The sequence below is a fragment of the Muscardinus avellanarius genome, assembly GCF_963383645.1.
Source record: "Muscardinus avellanarius genome assembly, chromosome: 7".
Classification (NCBI taxonomy): domain Eukaryota; kingdom Metazoa; phylum Chordata; class Mammalia; order Rodentia; family Gliridae; genus Muscardinus; species Muscardinus avellanarius.
In genome coordinates, this window is record NC_137793.1 from 2,629,655 (window position 1) to 2,644,409 (window position 14,755).

The 14,755-nt window shown below is 54.4% G+C and overlaps 1 protein-coding gene across 1 annotated transcript in view; it reads left to right on the forward strand.

The window, feature by feature from the left end:
* FSTL4 (follistatin like 4) overlaps positions 1-14,755 on the forward strand; it is a gene marked incomplete at both ends in the record, with an annotated part of 356,360 nt that overhangs the window by 328,315 nt on the left and 13,290 nt on the right. Inside the window, 5 exons of the mRNA XM_080698175.1 lie at positions 959-1,120; positions 1,485-1,619; positions 2,762-2,788; positions 6,869-6,987; positions 11,722-11,871. Of these exons, the coding sequence (XP_080554301.1) occupies positions 959-1,120; positions 1,485-1,619; positions 2,762-2,788; positions 6,869-6,987; positions 11,722-11,871 (593 nt within the window). The remainder of the gene's footprint in view (positions 1-958; positions 1,121-1,484; positions 1,620-2,761; positions 2,789-6,868; positions 6,988-11,721; positions 11,872-14,755) is intronic.

Here is a 14,755-nt window from a genome sequence, read left to right on the forward strand (position 1 = left end):
GCACGCTTGTAATCCCCGCGCTTGGGAGGCTGAGACAGGAGGATCACGCAGGTTCAAAGCCAGCCTCAGCTACTTAGTGAGGCTCTTAGCAGGTTAGTGAGACCCTGTTTCCAAATAAAATATAAAATAGGTCTGGGGTATATAGCCCGGAGGTAGAAAGCCTCTGGGTTCCACCCCTAGTACCACCAAAAAAATAAAAAAGAAAGAAAAATGACCCATGGAAAACCAGCGGCCGTCCTGAGCCGTGACAGGATCAGCAGCCCTGCCAGCCGGTGCCCTGAGAGCTGTGTGAAGCTTTTCCTACAAGACATCAAGTCCCCATCCAGTGGCCTTCTAATAACAGAAATAGTAAATATGAGTTTTATTCATTTAGAAATAATATCTATCAGCGATGGCTCTGTACATGTCACCGCAAAATGGCATCAAACATTGGGATGTCGATCTGATCCTATTTAGAATAATGGTATTTCTTTCTTCTTTTTTTTTTTTTTTTTTTCGGTACTAAGGAATGGAACCCAGGGGTGTTGTACCTCCGAGCTACACCCTCAGCCCTATTTTTCAGTTCTTTATTTTGAAACAGGGTCTTACTGAGTTGCAAAGGGCCTCACTAAGCTGAGGCTGGCCATGAACTGCAATCCACCTGTCTCAGCCTCCAAAATGCTGGGATGACAAGCGTGTGCCACCACCCCCAGCTGAATAATGACATTTCTGATCACGTTTAGAACAATGAGAGAGGCCGTGCATTGCCGGGTCCAAGGCCGGACATGTTCACGGCCTACAATCCATTTTACAGCCCTTTTTGCAGAACTTGAATTGCCAAAGAGGATGGTTGTCAGCTGGTAAAGAAGAGAACTCGGGCTCACCTCCCGGGTTCGCCGTCAGGAGCGGGGTCTCGGGTTGGGCCATGGGCCTGAGGCCCGGTGAGGCCTTCTCTTACCAGCGCTGGTTCTCCCCACAGTACCGCCTGTCATCCGCGTCTACCCGGAGAGCCAGGCACAGGAGCCCGGGGTGGCAGCCAGCCTGAGATGCCACGCCGAGGGCATCCCCATGCCCAGAATCACCTGGCTCAAAAATGGCATGGTCGTCTCAGGCCAGATGTCCAAGCAGCTCTCCCTCTTGGGTGAGAAGGGCCCCGGTGTCCGCGGGCCACTCCCCTCAGGCCAAGCCAGTTGGCCTCCCAGGAATGGCAGCGAGAGGCGGGATTCACTCCTGAGCCCCACATTTAGGAGGGAGCAGCTCATCCCCCACATCTGGGCTCAGACAGGTCTGGGGTCTTTCCCAGAGCACTGTGGGAAGCTGTCAGGTGCGGGTTGCCCTCAGTGGGATGCGCTGTGCCAGCCCTTCCTGGGCACGTCCTGGGGGATGGTGGCTGCCTCCCAGCCCAGCCCGGGACACGCAGCCCTCAGTAATTCTGTGAAGGGAACAGGGAAGATGCGGGGAGGGTGTCCGGCTGAGAGGCCACCTGACCTCTGTCCTTCCTGCAGCCAACGGGAGTGAACTCCACATTAGCAGCGTTCGGTACGAAGACACGGGAGCCTACACCTGCATCGCCAGGAACGAAGTGGGCGTGGACGAAGATATCTCCTCCCTGTTCGTTGAGGACTCAGCTCGGAAGACGCGTGAGTGTGCTCTACGCTGAGCTGGGTGAGGGTGTTGGGTGGCAAGGGACGGCCCCAGCTGACCTGGGCCAGGGCCATGGCTGCCAACCATGAGCCCTTGAAGACTGGGCGAACCCGCCTCCTCTGTGCACCCCGGGGTGGGCAGAGCTTCCGGGGCACCCGAGCGAGTGGGAGTCTGTGGACAGCAGAGCGGGTCCAGGACCACCAGGATGCCCCAGGAACCCACCCAGTGCCGGGCCCTGCCTCTCACTCACACAGCCCTCCCTGCCTCCGGGGCTGCCTCCCACGCGGGCCTGGAAGCTGACCGGTACAGCTAGTACCCCTGATCCACAGTCTTGCCTCCCATGGTCTGAAAATATCAGGTTGAAAAATTCCAGAAATGAACAATTTAGAAGTTGTAGATAACTTTTATTGCAGTATGTTATAGCTGTTCTTTTTTATGATCTGTTATTGCTGGTAATCCCTTACTGTACCTAATTTATAAGTTCAACCTTATCATAGGTATAGGAAAAATCAGTCTACACAGGGTTTGGTACTGTTGGTGGTTTCAGGCGTCCGCTGGGGGCCTGGAACACATCTCCCCAGAAAAGGGGGACTATTGGGTGTGCGGCGGCCTTTACTCCAGGAATCCACCTGGTGCGCTAAGTGTGCCCTCCCTGGTGGCCACACCCCCAGCTGGGCCTGCAGGTAAGAATTCACGGGCACACGTGTTGGGCACGTTCTGTCTCGTGGTCAGGCTCCAAGCTAAGCCTGGGTCATCAAAGGACACAGAAGCTTTCACCTGGCCATCCTCAGAGAATCCTACTGGAAATCAGTTCTCCTGGAAGTAACCCAGGAGCTGTAGGAGAGCTGTAGCTCACTCTCCATCCACAAAACGCGGGGCATCCCGCTGCTGCTGTCACCTGGAGCCTGAGCAAAGGTCCGTGTGGGAATCCAGAAGTCCTGAGGCCCGGAAGCATTTGCGCAGGCCCAGAGTTGCCAGACCGAAGCCGTCGCCCGGCCCTGGAGTGGCACAGCGTCACGAGTGGTGGGCACATGCCCAAACGCCCCTGAATGCAACCCGTCACCGCAGCGGACGTCTGACTGTCTTTCTCTTCCCCTTCTGGCTGCCGTGTCCTGGTGTTCTTATCTCTGCTGTGCAGTGGCCAACATTCTGTGGCGGGAGGAAGGTATGAGTTGATCGTGCCGAGTGTCGTGCTTGTGATGGCATGTCCGCGGGGGGCCATCTCCCCCACACCACCAGCTCTCCACACCCAAGCGCTCCCCACGAGCAGGCCCAGGTGCCAAATCAGAATGGGGCAGGGGGCCAAAGTCAAGTGGCACACGCAGCCAATCAAAATCAGAACCTATGAGCAGCCAAGCTTGACGGATCTCACCTGTAATCCCAGTACTTGGGAGGCTGAGACAGGAGGACCGCGGTTCGCGGCCAGCCTCAGGTACTTAGTGAGGCCCTCTGCAACTCACACACACACACACACACACACACACACACACACACACACACACTTAGTGTCTTTAATAACACATTTTAAAATGAAAACTTTTCATCGAAAGCTGCTTTTAATCTCGGCCACAGCAGACCACGTGGCAGGAGCTCCTGGCCAGATCTGGGCCTTTCACTTTCTTCCAGTAGCTAACATTGAAATTGGGCTTCGGCTTTTATTTAGCTTATGTTATTTGAAAAAGATCAAAGTACTAGGGTGGTAGCTCCATGGTTAAAATCCTAGCCTAGGATTCAAGGGGCCCTAGGTTTGGTCCCCAGCACTGTAAAAAATAAATACATGAATAAATTTAAAAGACTCCCCCTAACCAAAAAAAAAAAAAAAAAAATACATACATCTCTGCTGGGATCTGCATTAGTTATACCTTAGGTATGATTCGATTGAGGAAATATTAAAAAAAAAAAAAAACTAGCCAGGCATGGTAGTACACGCTTGTCATCCTAGTACTTGGGAGGCTGAGAGAGGAGGATCCTGGTTCGTGGACAGCCTCAGGTACTTAGTGAGGCCCTCTGCAACTCAGTGAGACCCTGTTTCAAAATAAAGAATAAAAAATAAGACTGAGGGTGTAGTTCAGAGGTAGAGTGCCCCTGGGTTCATTGCTAGCACTGAAAAAAGAAACAACTATAGTGTCTATAAACATTTTCCACATATAAGTTTCCAGTTACTTATCAAGCAAACCTTAGATATTAGGCTGAGCCATATGAAAATGCCTTTTTTTTTTTTTTTTTTTTTTTTGGTGGTACTGAGGTTCCTGGAAGCCCTTCTACCTCCGGGCTACACTCCCAGACCTATTTTTACAATTTTATTTGGAAACACGGTCTCCTAAGCCAGCGCGTGGGGCTGGCTTCGAACCTGTGCAATCCTCCTGTCTCTGCCTCCCAAGCGCAGGGATTACAAGCGTGCACCACCACGCCCAGCTGAAAATGCTTTTTTAAAGACCACATGTGGTACTAATATTGGCAATCTCATATGGTTCAAATATAGTACGCAGGAGTGGGGACTGGGTCCAGAGTCCACGTCGCTGCTCGAGGGCTGCGGCCCTCACCCTGTGACCCACAGCAGACCTGCATTCAGGTGGCCCTGCTGACTTGTGCCCAGCTCAGTGGCGGAGGCGGGGGAGAAGGGCTACAAAGAGAGGGGCTGTAGGGACTGTGGAGCCTGCAGTTGCCCAGGTTACGCATGGCACCAACTTCAAAGCCCAGGACAGCCGGGTGTGGTGGTCCACGCTTGTAATCCCGGCATTTGGGAGGCTGAGACAGGAGGATCACGTCAGTTCGAAGCCAGCCTCAGTGAGGCCTACTTAGTGAGCCCTTTGCAACTCAGTGAGACCCTGTTTCAAAATAAGGAATACAAAATAGGGCCGGGGGTGTCGCTCAGATGTAGAATGCCCCTGGGTTCCATCCCCAGTACCTAAAAAAAAAAAAAAAAAAAAAAAGCCCAGGGCGTTTCCTTCTTGTTTTCCTGCAAGGACTTTGCAGGGTGTTCAGTGGAATCCAGCACACCAGTGCACACAGACTCGGGACGTTTTCCTGAGCAGCATAAGGCACTGAAGCTGACTAATTCTGAGAGCAAAACAGGGGTGAGGCAGAATGGGAGGCGTCGGCTGCCTGAACCTCGCAAGAAGCAGAGACCGAGGTGTGCACAGCTTGCACGCTGTCTTTAAGAGGTGTCCCACGCTGCTTGCACGCTGTCTTTAAGAGGTGTCCCGCGCTGGGTGCGGCAGCGCACGCTTCTAATCCCGGCATTTGGGAGGCTGAGGCAGGAGGATCGTGGTTCATGGACAGCCTCAGCTACTTAGTGAGGCCCTTTGCAACTCAGACCCTGTTTCAAAATAAAGAATAAAAAATCGGGCTGGGGGGTGTAGCTAGCTCTGAGGTAGACTGCTCCTGGGTTCCATCCCCAGTACCACACACAAAAAAGAGGTGTCTTGCAAAGGGGAGGTTTCTGCAGAGGGTTTCAGATAGTGGAGCTCTGCATGGGGCAGAGGAGGCCCAGTGAGGGGTCAGATGGTCTTAGAGACCCCAATTCCCACTGAAGACCCACTCCCACTTCCGGCACAAGGCTAGAGTTCAGACTGTACAACCAATGCCCACGGGAGCCAGCCAAGTCCTCCATGCCGGGGGCCGCACGCCTGTGCCCTCCCTGCTGAGCTAGAGACGCTGGCGATAGGACGCGCAGCGATAGAGATGTGGCGATAGACTCACATCTCAGAAGGAAAAAGGGCAGACAAGTGCAGACACGAAGCTTCAGGCCCCGCTAGCAGGAGCGGAACTCCACAGACCCTTCCGGGGAGCTGGATCCTGCAGCTGGGTCCCCGCGAAGTCAAGTACGTGTTGAGTGAGCACCTGCTCCACGGAAATGAAGCTACGGGTCCACGCCCACGCGGGTTCTGCTCAGCTGTCCATCTTATGCTGGTTCTTCCAGCTATTGATTTTCCAAGAAGCCCGGCAGGGCTGATCCCGGGGCTTGTGGTTTAGCGGAGACTCGAACCCCTCTGGCCCCTGGGTTGGACTGAAGGTGTTAGGCAGGTGAGGTAGGGCAAAGGTGTACTGAGATGCTGTGGGCTGAGATGGGGCTCAGCCATCTGGCTCTTGCGGGACACCCCAGGATTGCCCAACGGGAGCCATGCCCGGGATCCCCCACGCTGGAAGCAGCTTGAGAGGGGCTGGGTTCCAGCTAGGCCTGTCAGGAGCCCTGCTGCCCAGAGCCCCCTCAGCGCAGCACAGCGCAGGGGCGGCGCAGACTGTATCAGAGCCCTGGGGACCTCGGGCTCCTGCCGGGCCACTCCTGTGGGCGCCTCCCGCTCACCAAGGGCTGGCGGCTCGAAGACCGTCTGCGGGGCCTTTGGGAGGCAGAGGCATGTTTTACTGTTTTCTAGCTCACTACAAATTTACCCAGAAAATCCATTAAACCAGTGTACTGGTTTTCTCAGCATGTTAGGAAAGAGAGTTCTCGGTACATTTTTCTTAGAATGTGCAGAAATTTTGACATTCTAGTTTTAAAAGCAGTGCAGAGAGAGGAAGAGAAGAAGGAAGGGAGGCAAGAGAGAGCGGTGGGAAGAGCTCCAGGCCTCACATTCCCTTGTCCCTTCTCTCCCCTAGTTTAGGGGCAGAGGCGAGGGGCCAGGCGCAGGGTCTGCCCCAGCTCTAGTCAAAGGGGGCAGCCTCAGCCATCCTCAGACATAGCGTGGCGGTGCACACCTGCAATCCCAGGCCTTGGGAGGCTGAGTCAGGGGGATCACGGGCTTAAGGGTGGCCTCAGAAACATGGCAAGACCCTCTTTCAAAATAAAAAGGACTAGGAGTGTAGCTCAAGGTACATTGACCCTGGGTTCCATCTCCAATTCTGAAAACAAAACAAAACAAAACCTAGGAGCCCTCAGCCTCATCTGATTATTCTGCTTCAGTAGTCCACAAAAGCCCACCGAGGAAGGTTTCCCCTTCAGGATGGGAAAGGTTAAATGAACATGACGAGGCCATCTTTACCCAAAACGTACCTGGTGGCCAGCCCGCGATTGCACGGGGCTCTGTGTGCGTCGGGAGTACACGGGGTGCCGCAGAGCTGGTCTGGGCTCCCCCGCGGCCCCCACCCGCCATGGAGCAGGGCGTCCCCAGCCGGCTGCTTCTCTGGCATCGCATCCCACCCACCCGTCGTGTGTGTGTGTGTGTGTGTGTGTGTGTGTGTGTGTGTGTGTGTGTGCTCCCGCGGCCCTGCCCAGGGCTTGACCAGGCTGCCTTTGCCCCTCCAGGCCTCAGCGTGGGGAACATGTTCTATGTCTTCTCCGACGACGGCATCGCTGTCGTCCACCCCGTGGACTGTGAGATCCAGAGGCACCTCAAGCCCACCGAGAAGATCTTCATGAGCTATGTAAGTGCCCGTGCCCGGGGAAGCGTCTACGCCACCTGCCAAGCCCTGCAAAGCACTCCTCACCCAAGGGCGCCACGGGCCTTCATTTTTTTATTTTTATTTTTTGTGGTACTGGGGATGGAACCAGGGGCATTCTACCTCCGAGCTACACCCCCAGTTTTATTTTTTATTCTTTATTTTGAAACAGGGTCTCACTGAGTTGCAGAGGGTCTCACTAAGTAGCTGAGGCTGGCCGCGAACCGCGATCCTCCTGTCTCATCCTCCGGAATGCTGGGCTTACAAGCGTGCTCCACCACGCCCGGCTCTCACTGGGCTTCTTAAATCCCGCTTGCTGTGTGCGGTCTGCGGGAGGGGCGTGGGGCTGAGGTGCTAACTCCTTTTTGATGGGCGGCGGCAGCCATGCCCTGAACCCCAGATGAGGCCGGGTGCTCAGGAGCTCCTGCCTCCCTCGTCAGGTGAGGGGGACAGCAGTGTGAGCACGTAGGCGGCAGAGGCCTTCCCGCTCCCTCGGTGGCCTCAGAGCCCTGGGGGAACACGGACAGGCCAACGGGAAGTGACCGTGGGACGCAGAGGGGCCCAGCTGTCGGGACCCCCACGCAGCCCCCCTCGGGCTTGCGTCCACGGGGCCTCTCGGGACGCTCCCCGCTCACTGGGGCCGGGGCCATGGCTCTGGATCCTCAAGGACCATTTGAAATCCAACACCTGGAGGACGCGTGGCGTGTCCTCGTCCTGCACGGCACATGGACCTGGTGGCAGGAAAGCTGGCTCCGCCACATTCCGTGAGCAGCCGGCACCCCGTGGGGCTGGCTGGCAGCGTGTCCCTGGCTGGTGAATTCTCAAACAGGTAGCTTAGGAAAAGCTATTTTCCGGGCTGTTTCATTTGAACTAATTATTTTCAAGAAGTGTTACCTCCAATAAAAGTCCCTTCCACGTAATAATCATGAAGCCAGTTCGAAAGCACAGTTCTGGTAAATTTCTAGCAATTAGGTTTAAATAATTGCACTCTGTCTCACTGGCACTAATTTCTCATATATTTGCAATAACCTAACCAGTAATGTGAGGGAAATCTCCCCAGCCCTAGTCAGAACTCCACTTTCCTAATAAGTAGCTGGAATAACAGAGTAAGGGGACCTGAAGGTGTTCAGACAACGCAAGGCTGTGGAGAACGAGCCACGCAAAGTCCCAAATATCACGTAGACGGTTTTGCTTCTATGAAGTGTCCGAGCACCTCACCAGAGGGTGGCTGTGGGCCACCCTGCTTCTCCAGCGCTGGGTGAGGAGGCTGGTGCATCTCTGCTGGTGAGTAGGAGGCTGGTGCATCTCTGTGACCTCTCTGCTGGAGTAGGTATCCCCCTGGTCCAGCACGAAGGGGTAGGATGTAACAGGGCCTGGGCTTCAGAGTCAGAGAGACCTGGGTTTATATCCGACCTCTGTCACTCATTCTAAGGGGCTTAGAAAAGATACTTAAGCTGGGCTTGTTGGCATACACCTGTAATCCCAGTACTTGGGAGACTGAGACGGGAAGATCACAGGTTCAAAGTAAGCCTTAGCAACTTCGTGAGGCTCTCAGAAACTTAGACCCTGATTCCATATAAAAAATACAATAGGGGTAGGGGCATATCCCAGAGGTAGAAGGCTCCCAGTACCACACACACACACACACACACACACACACACACACACACACACACACACACACTTAATTTGTAAGATTCAGTTTTTTATTGTGTACAATGGAGGTATAGGGCATGTGCCTATAATCCCAGTACATGGGAGACTGAGACAGGAAGATTGCAGATTCAAGGCCAGCCTCAGCAACTTACTGAGACCCTTAAAATAAAAAATAAAGTCAGGTATGGTGGCACACGCCTGTGATCCCAGTATTGGGAAGCACTGCAGGTTCAAGGCCAGCCTCAGCAATTTAGCAAAACCCTGTCTTAAGACAATAAGTTTTAAAAAGGGCCCAAGGTGTCTCTCAGAGGTAGAATGCATCAAGAGGATCAGATGTAATAACGGGAGGGCCAAGGGTTGGAGGAGCGAGGCCAGCCATCAAGCTGTCACCGGCCCCTGGAGGAGAAACGGGTGTGGAGATAGGAACAGTGGAGCCCGCTGGCTTTGGGGGTCGGCTTGCTGGTCCTCGGTGGCTAATGAGTGGTCAGTTGTATGAGAGGAGAAACGGAAGCCGTGGTGGCTCGGCCCTGGCTGAGCAGTGGCCATGAGGGCCCAGCGGGAGGAGCGGACGGCCCGGGCGTGGGCTGCTGAGTGGGCGGCGGCCTGAGAGACGACCAGGGCTGGAGCAGACACATCGGCACCCACCATCCGCCTAGAGCATGGCCGATGCCAAGGAGATGTGCGGGCTGTGTGTGCCTGGAGCGGGACCCGGGGCTGTCTGTAGCTCAGGGACAGGCCGAGAGGACCACAGAGGAGAGAGATGGACTCTAGCCAGAGCAAGGAAGAAACTAACCAAAGGTGTATCCTAGGAGGCAGGGAAAGGCCTCACTTCCTCTACACCTGCTGAGTCCTTCAGCGCATGGACTCTGCGCCAGGCATTGCGCTAATACTCAGAACAGGGCAGCAAACCAGACAGACAGAGGTGCCTGCGACCTGGCGGAGGAAGGAGACTGTGCATAAGTGCACAGATCCATCCATAAACACCAGAGGCAGATGCAGACCGCAATAACGCAAGGGAGGAGGGGCTGGGGGCTGGGCTAGGTCGCAGGAGGCCTCTCAGCAGGTGACTGGGGACCGAGGATGGAGGGGACCGGAGGGGCGACCATGCAGCTCTGTGCAGAAGAGGAGGAGGGCGCCTGTGATTGGAGGACACCACGCATGCCCACAGGCTAGGAGTGAGCAGAGAAAGGAGAGCAGGAACCAGAAGCTGGGCTCCCGCAGGTTGCCAGAAAGACTGGGGCTTTCCTCCTGAGCAAGAGTGTTATTGGCGTGGGAGACGTTAGGAAGAGGAGCCCACGAGGTAGCTTACTAGCTTATGTCTGACAGCGTTCCCAGCGGTTGCCGTGTGGAGAACGGGGTGGGGGAGGCCAGGGCAGCCAGGAGCGCGGTCTGGATGCCACCGCAGGTACTTGGGGACAGAGTGACTTGAGCCAGCGAGCTGGAGACGGAAGTGGCGGGAGAGTGGGACTAGAGTTGGTGCACTGTGGTTACACGCCCTCGTGAAGTTCAGCGATACGGACTCACACGCACACAGACGCGCCCTCCCTGCCTGGACATGTTAGGGTTGTGGCGGTGGTGCCTTCGCATGTGGACAGAACATTACTTGAACTGCTCCCCCCCTCCCGCCTCTCCCCCAAGCCCCTCCTCCCGGTCGCTCTCCTCACTCACCTCAAGCTCCTTTTGCCTTCTCTGTCGTCTCCAGCTTCCACAGGTGAGAGAAAAGTATAACCCTTGGCGCTCTGAGGCTGGCTGATCACACGTAGCATAATGTTCTCCAGCTCTGTCCATTTTCCTGCAAATGATATAATTTTGGTTTTCTTCTTGGCTGAGTAAAATTCCAGTGTGCGTATAGACCACATTTTCTTTATCCCGACATCATTATCAGGAAAATGCAAATCAAAACTACATCGAGATGCTATTTAACTCCTTAGGATGGCAATAATCAAGGATACAAATAATAACAACAATACATGCTAGCAAGGACATGGGGACGCAGGAACTCTTCTCCACGGCCGGTGGGTTGTAAATTAGTGCAATGTGCAGTTAGTACAGCCGCCGTGGAGCTCAGAGCGGAGGGTGCTCAAAAGACTAGGAATGGAGCCACCATGAGCCAGCTGTACCACCCCTCCGTTTTCCAAAAAGAATTAAAGTCAGACTTCTATATTGATGCATCATATCTGTGTTTATAGCAGCACAGATCACGATGACCAAATTATGGAGCCCGCACAGTTGTCCATCAGCAGATGAGTGGACACAGAGGTATTTGGAAGGGAGAGGTTTGTACGCCTTGGATGGGAGTCCAAGCGCAGAAGGTCCTACGGGTACACTGCTTGAAAGCACGCTGAGGGCCAGGGGTGGGGAGGAGCCCAAGATGGCCGCAAAGCTTTCACTCCAAGAAAGTAAAACAGCGGTGCTGCCGGGTTCTGAGTGGAATGAGCAAGACTGGGAGGAAAACTGAGAGTCCGTTTTAGACCTATAGTTTGAGATACACATTAAAGAGCCAAGCAGGGAGAGGCTGGGGGCCACGTGCGTGTGGGCTGGAGAAAAACTGGGGAGTTGTAAGCGGGTGGAGCGGAGCTAAAGCCATAGATCAACAGGGAGATCTGAGACAAAGCCCGGGTGAATCCTGGACACCGCCACAGATACATCAGCAAACTGGGCGGAATCCAGCAACACAGGAGGCTCCGCCACCGGGGCTGGGTGGAGAGGGAACCAAGCAACGGTCAGTGCAGTCAGGTGGTGCGAGGAAAGCAGAGGGTAAGATGGAGGAGTCAGCACGGAGCTCGGGAGGACCAATGCCCGATGGGTAAAGAGCCTGTGAACAGCTAGAGGTGGAGAAAGGGTGGGGGCAAGTCCTGCCGGAGTGGCAGGGACGGGTGGGGGCAGCCCACAGGAGCCCAGAGGTGCCGAGCAGGAGGGCACAAGTGGGCTCCGTCCTCTGGAGAGGCGGGAGGAGCAGCGGCAGGCGATGCTGCTGTGGTGTGTCCCTGGGCCACACCCAGGCACGCGCCAGGACTCCAGGAGAGGGGGAAGAAGGCACACAGCAGCCCCTCTCCTACACAGGAGGAAATCTGTGCCCAAGGGGAAGGAGCCGCCACCCCGCCATGCCAGTGGGCGTCCGCGGTCAACGTCAGGAACCGGTACATCTACGTGGCCCAGCCGGCACTGAGCAGAGTCCTCGTGGTCGACGTCCAAGCGCAGAAGGTCCTACAGGTACACTGCTTGAAAGCACGCAGAAGATTCCAGCTTCCGGGGCCAGCCTGTCGCGACCAGGCAGCCTGGAGAGGAGAGTCACGCCTGGCGCTCATTAAGTACTTACGGTTTACTGTGTGCCAAGCACTCTTCCAGGTGCTTGAGAAACAGCCATGGGTACGCAGTGAAGTTGCCAGAAGGGAGGCTGGAGTGCGGGGTCAGGCCACAAATCAGAACCTAGCGCTGTAAGGCGCAAGGGCGTGAAACCCGGGTGCAGTGTGGCAGGGGCGCCGCGGCTGCTCCACTGGCCCCTCTCTGGGGCTGAGTGGCACCTGAGAGCTGACACCTCGAGGGACGCAGCCTGTGAGGGCCACGCGCAGTGACAAGGGCCAGAGGGGAGCTCGGGAGGTCAGGGGGCCGGGTAGGTTCTAGAATAAAGTCCAAGGCGAGAGCACTCAAGGGCTTAATCAGAGACCGATGTACTCTGATGTCCATTTTTAGGGTGTCAATATGTTGGCTCTGTTGGGAGCAAATAGAACAGGAATGTGATAGGAGTTGCCCCGGACAAGGAGGTGCTGGGAGATGATCCGATTCTTGGCCTGCTTTATTTTCTACTTTTACTGGTGTATTCTCATTATATGCGGTGCTGGAGTCCAGCGTGTGCAAACATACGGCACACAGGCTCGGTCTGCCCCCGGCCCCGCGCGCGGCGGTGAGATGGGTAGTGATACCTTCGTAGATAGACATGGCCTCATTTGAGCTGTTCCCTTCCTGGATTCTCCTTTTTCCTCTCTCCAAACCCCCGTCCGCCACTCGTGTCCTCTATGGAGAGCGCGCTCTACTCATTTATCGAAGGTCTCTTTGGTTTCCTCTTTTCTTTCGAGCTTCCACATATGAGAAAACACATACAACCCTTGACTGCTAAGACCGGCGGACCTCACTTAGTTTAATGTTCTCTAGTTCAGTCTATTTTTCCTGCCGATGACCTAAGTTCGTTCTTCTCTATGGCTGAGTAAATTTTTATTGTGTGTGTATACCAAATCCTTTTATCCGTTCATCTGTTGACGGACACTTGAGTGAGTTCTGTAATTTGGCTACTGTGGATTGTGCTGCCACAAACGTGGTTAGGCCTGGTATCATTATAGTATTCTGACTTTAGTTCTTTTGGAAAGCTGCTGTGCGTAGCGGAGCTGGGTCATGTGGTGGTTCCATTCCTAGTTTTTGAAGAACCTCCGTATTGATCCCCATGATGGTGGTACCAATTTCTAACCCCACCAGCGGTGTGGAAGAGCTCCTACCCCCACCGTCATTTAGTATTGCTTATATTCCTGATGGCTGCCTGTCTACCTGGGGCTAGATGCAATCTCAGTGTGGTGTCCGTTTGCAGCGCCCTGATTGCTAATGATGCTGAATATTTTCTCATCTATTTGTCGGCCGGCCGGCCGGCCGTCTGTCTTCTCTTGAGAAGTGTCCGTTGGGTTCAGCTGCCCAGCGATTCTTAGTGTCTTACAAATGTGTGGCCCAAAAAAAAAGGTTTGTGAGAAAAAGGAATCGAGGTGTTTGTACGCTTGAGCGTAGAACGGTGGTGCTATTTTCAGTGCGTGGCAGAGGGCGTAATGCGCCCTGATACGTCTCCACCCTAATCCCTGGAGCCTGTGTCGCCTAGACAGCAACTCTACTCTGTAGATATGATCAGGACTTTCAGGTCAGGAGAATATTCTGCATAATCTAGGTGGGCCGTCAATATGATCCCAAGTATCATAAGAGGGAGGCAGAGAGAGATTTGGCGACATAGCTGAAGGAGGCAGGGTCATGACTGAGTAAAACGCTACACTGCTGACTTTGAAGCCAGAGGACGGGGTCGTGAACCAAGGGCTGCAGCGCTAGGGACTAGAAAAAGCAAAGAAACACATTCTCCCTTGGAGCCTCTAAGGAGGAACATAGCCCGACATACTGGTTTTATTCCAGTGAAATTGTGGCTTTCTGATCTTCAGAACTGGGTTGTTCTGAGCCGTCAAATCTATGGTAGTTTGCTACTGGAATGATATAAAACTAATACACTATGGCAGAAGAGACATTAGGCAAATCAGGGCAGATTAGCGGGAAGTCAAGATTGAAATGCTACTAGATATCTTAGAGACATCAAAAGGCGGCTGGATATGCAGGTCTGGAGTCACAGGAGAGGTCTAGGCTGGGGATCAGAACCTCGCAAAGTGATGAAATCCAGAGAACTAGGTGAAATCTCCAAGGGTCATGTAGATAGAAGTCAAGGTTGGAGGCCTGAAGGTCTCCAATATTTAAAATCAGGGTAGAGGGAAGAAGCCAACAGAGGAGTCTAAGAAGGGGGCGGCCTGAGCAGAAGGAAGATTGGGAGAGGGTGATACTCCGGGGCCAGGACAGGGGGTCTGAAGGGAGAGTTCCTAGCCAATGGTGTCCGTGCTGCCGGCACCATTTGCATCCTAGGAAGAGTGTGAACTGGTCGTTAGATTTAGTACCACAGAGTCATGGATTGCCTTGGCGGGACAGGTAAGATGTCAGTAATGGCAAATGTGAGCCCGCCAGAGTGGATTCAAGTAGGAATCGTAGGAGAGGAAGTGGAGATGGGGCACAGAGGTAACCGTGCGGAGGAGCTTTGTTAGATAAGGAGACAAGTGAAGCAGGAGCGGGGAGGGGTGCCCGGAGGCTGTTTTCAGAACAGGTGGCGTGGCAGTATTTGTATGATCAGGGGCACAGCAGCTCTCCTCTCCCACTTCACTGAAGCCCAAGAGTCCATGGAGTCCAAGGCGGTCCACGTGGAGATTCTCGCCCTCGCTCAAAAACATTCCTTCACGGGAATGGGAGGACGTGGGCAGCATTCAGGCACATGTCAGCAGCGCAGCAGGCGGTGGCTAGGTGAACTTTTACC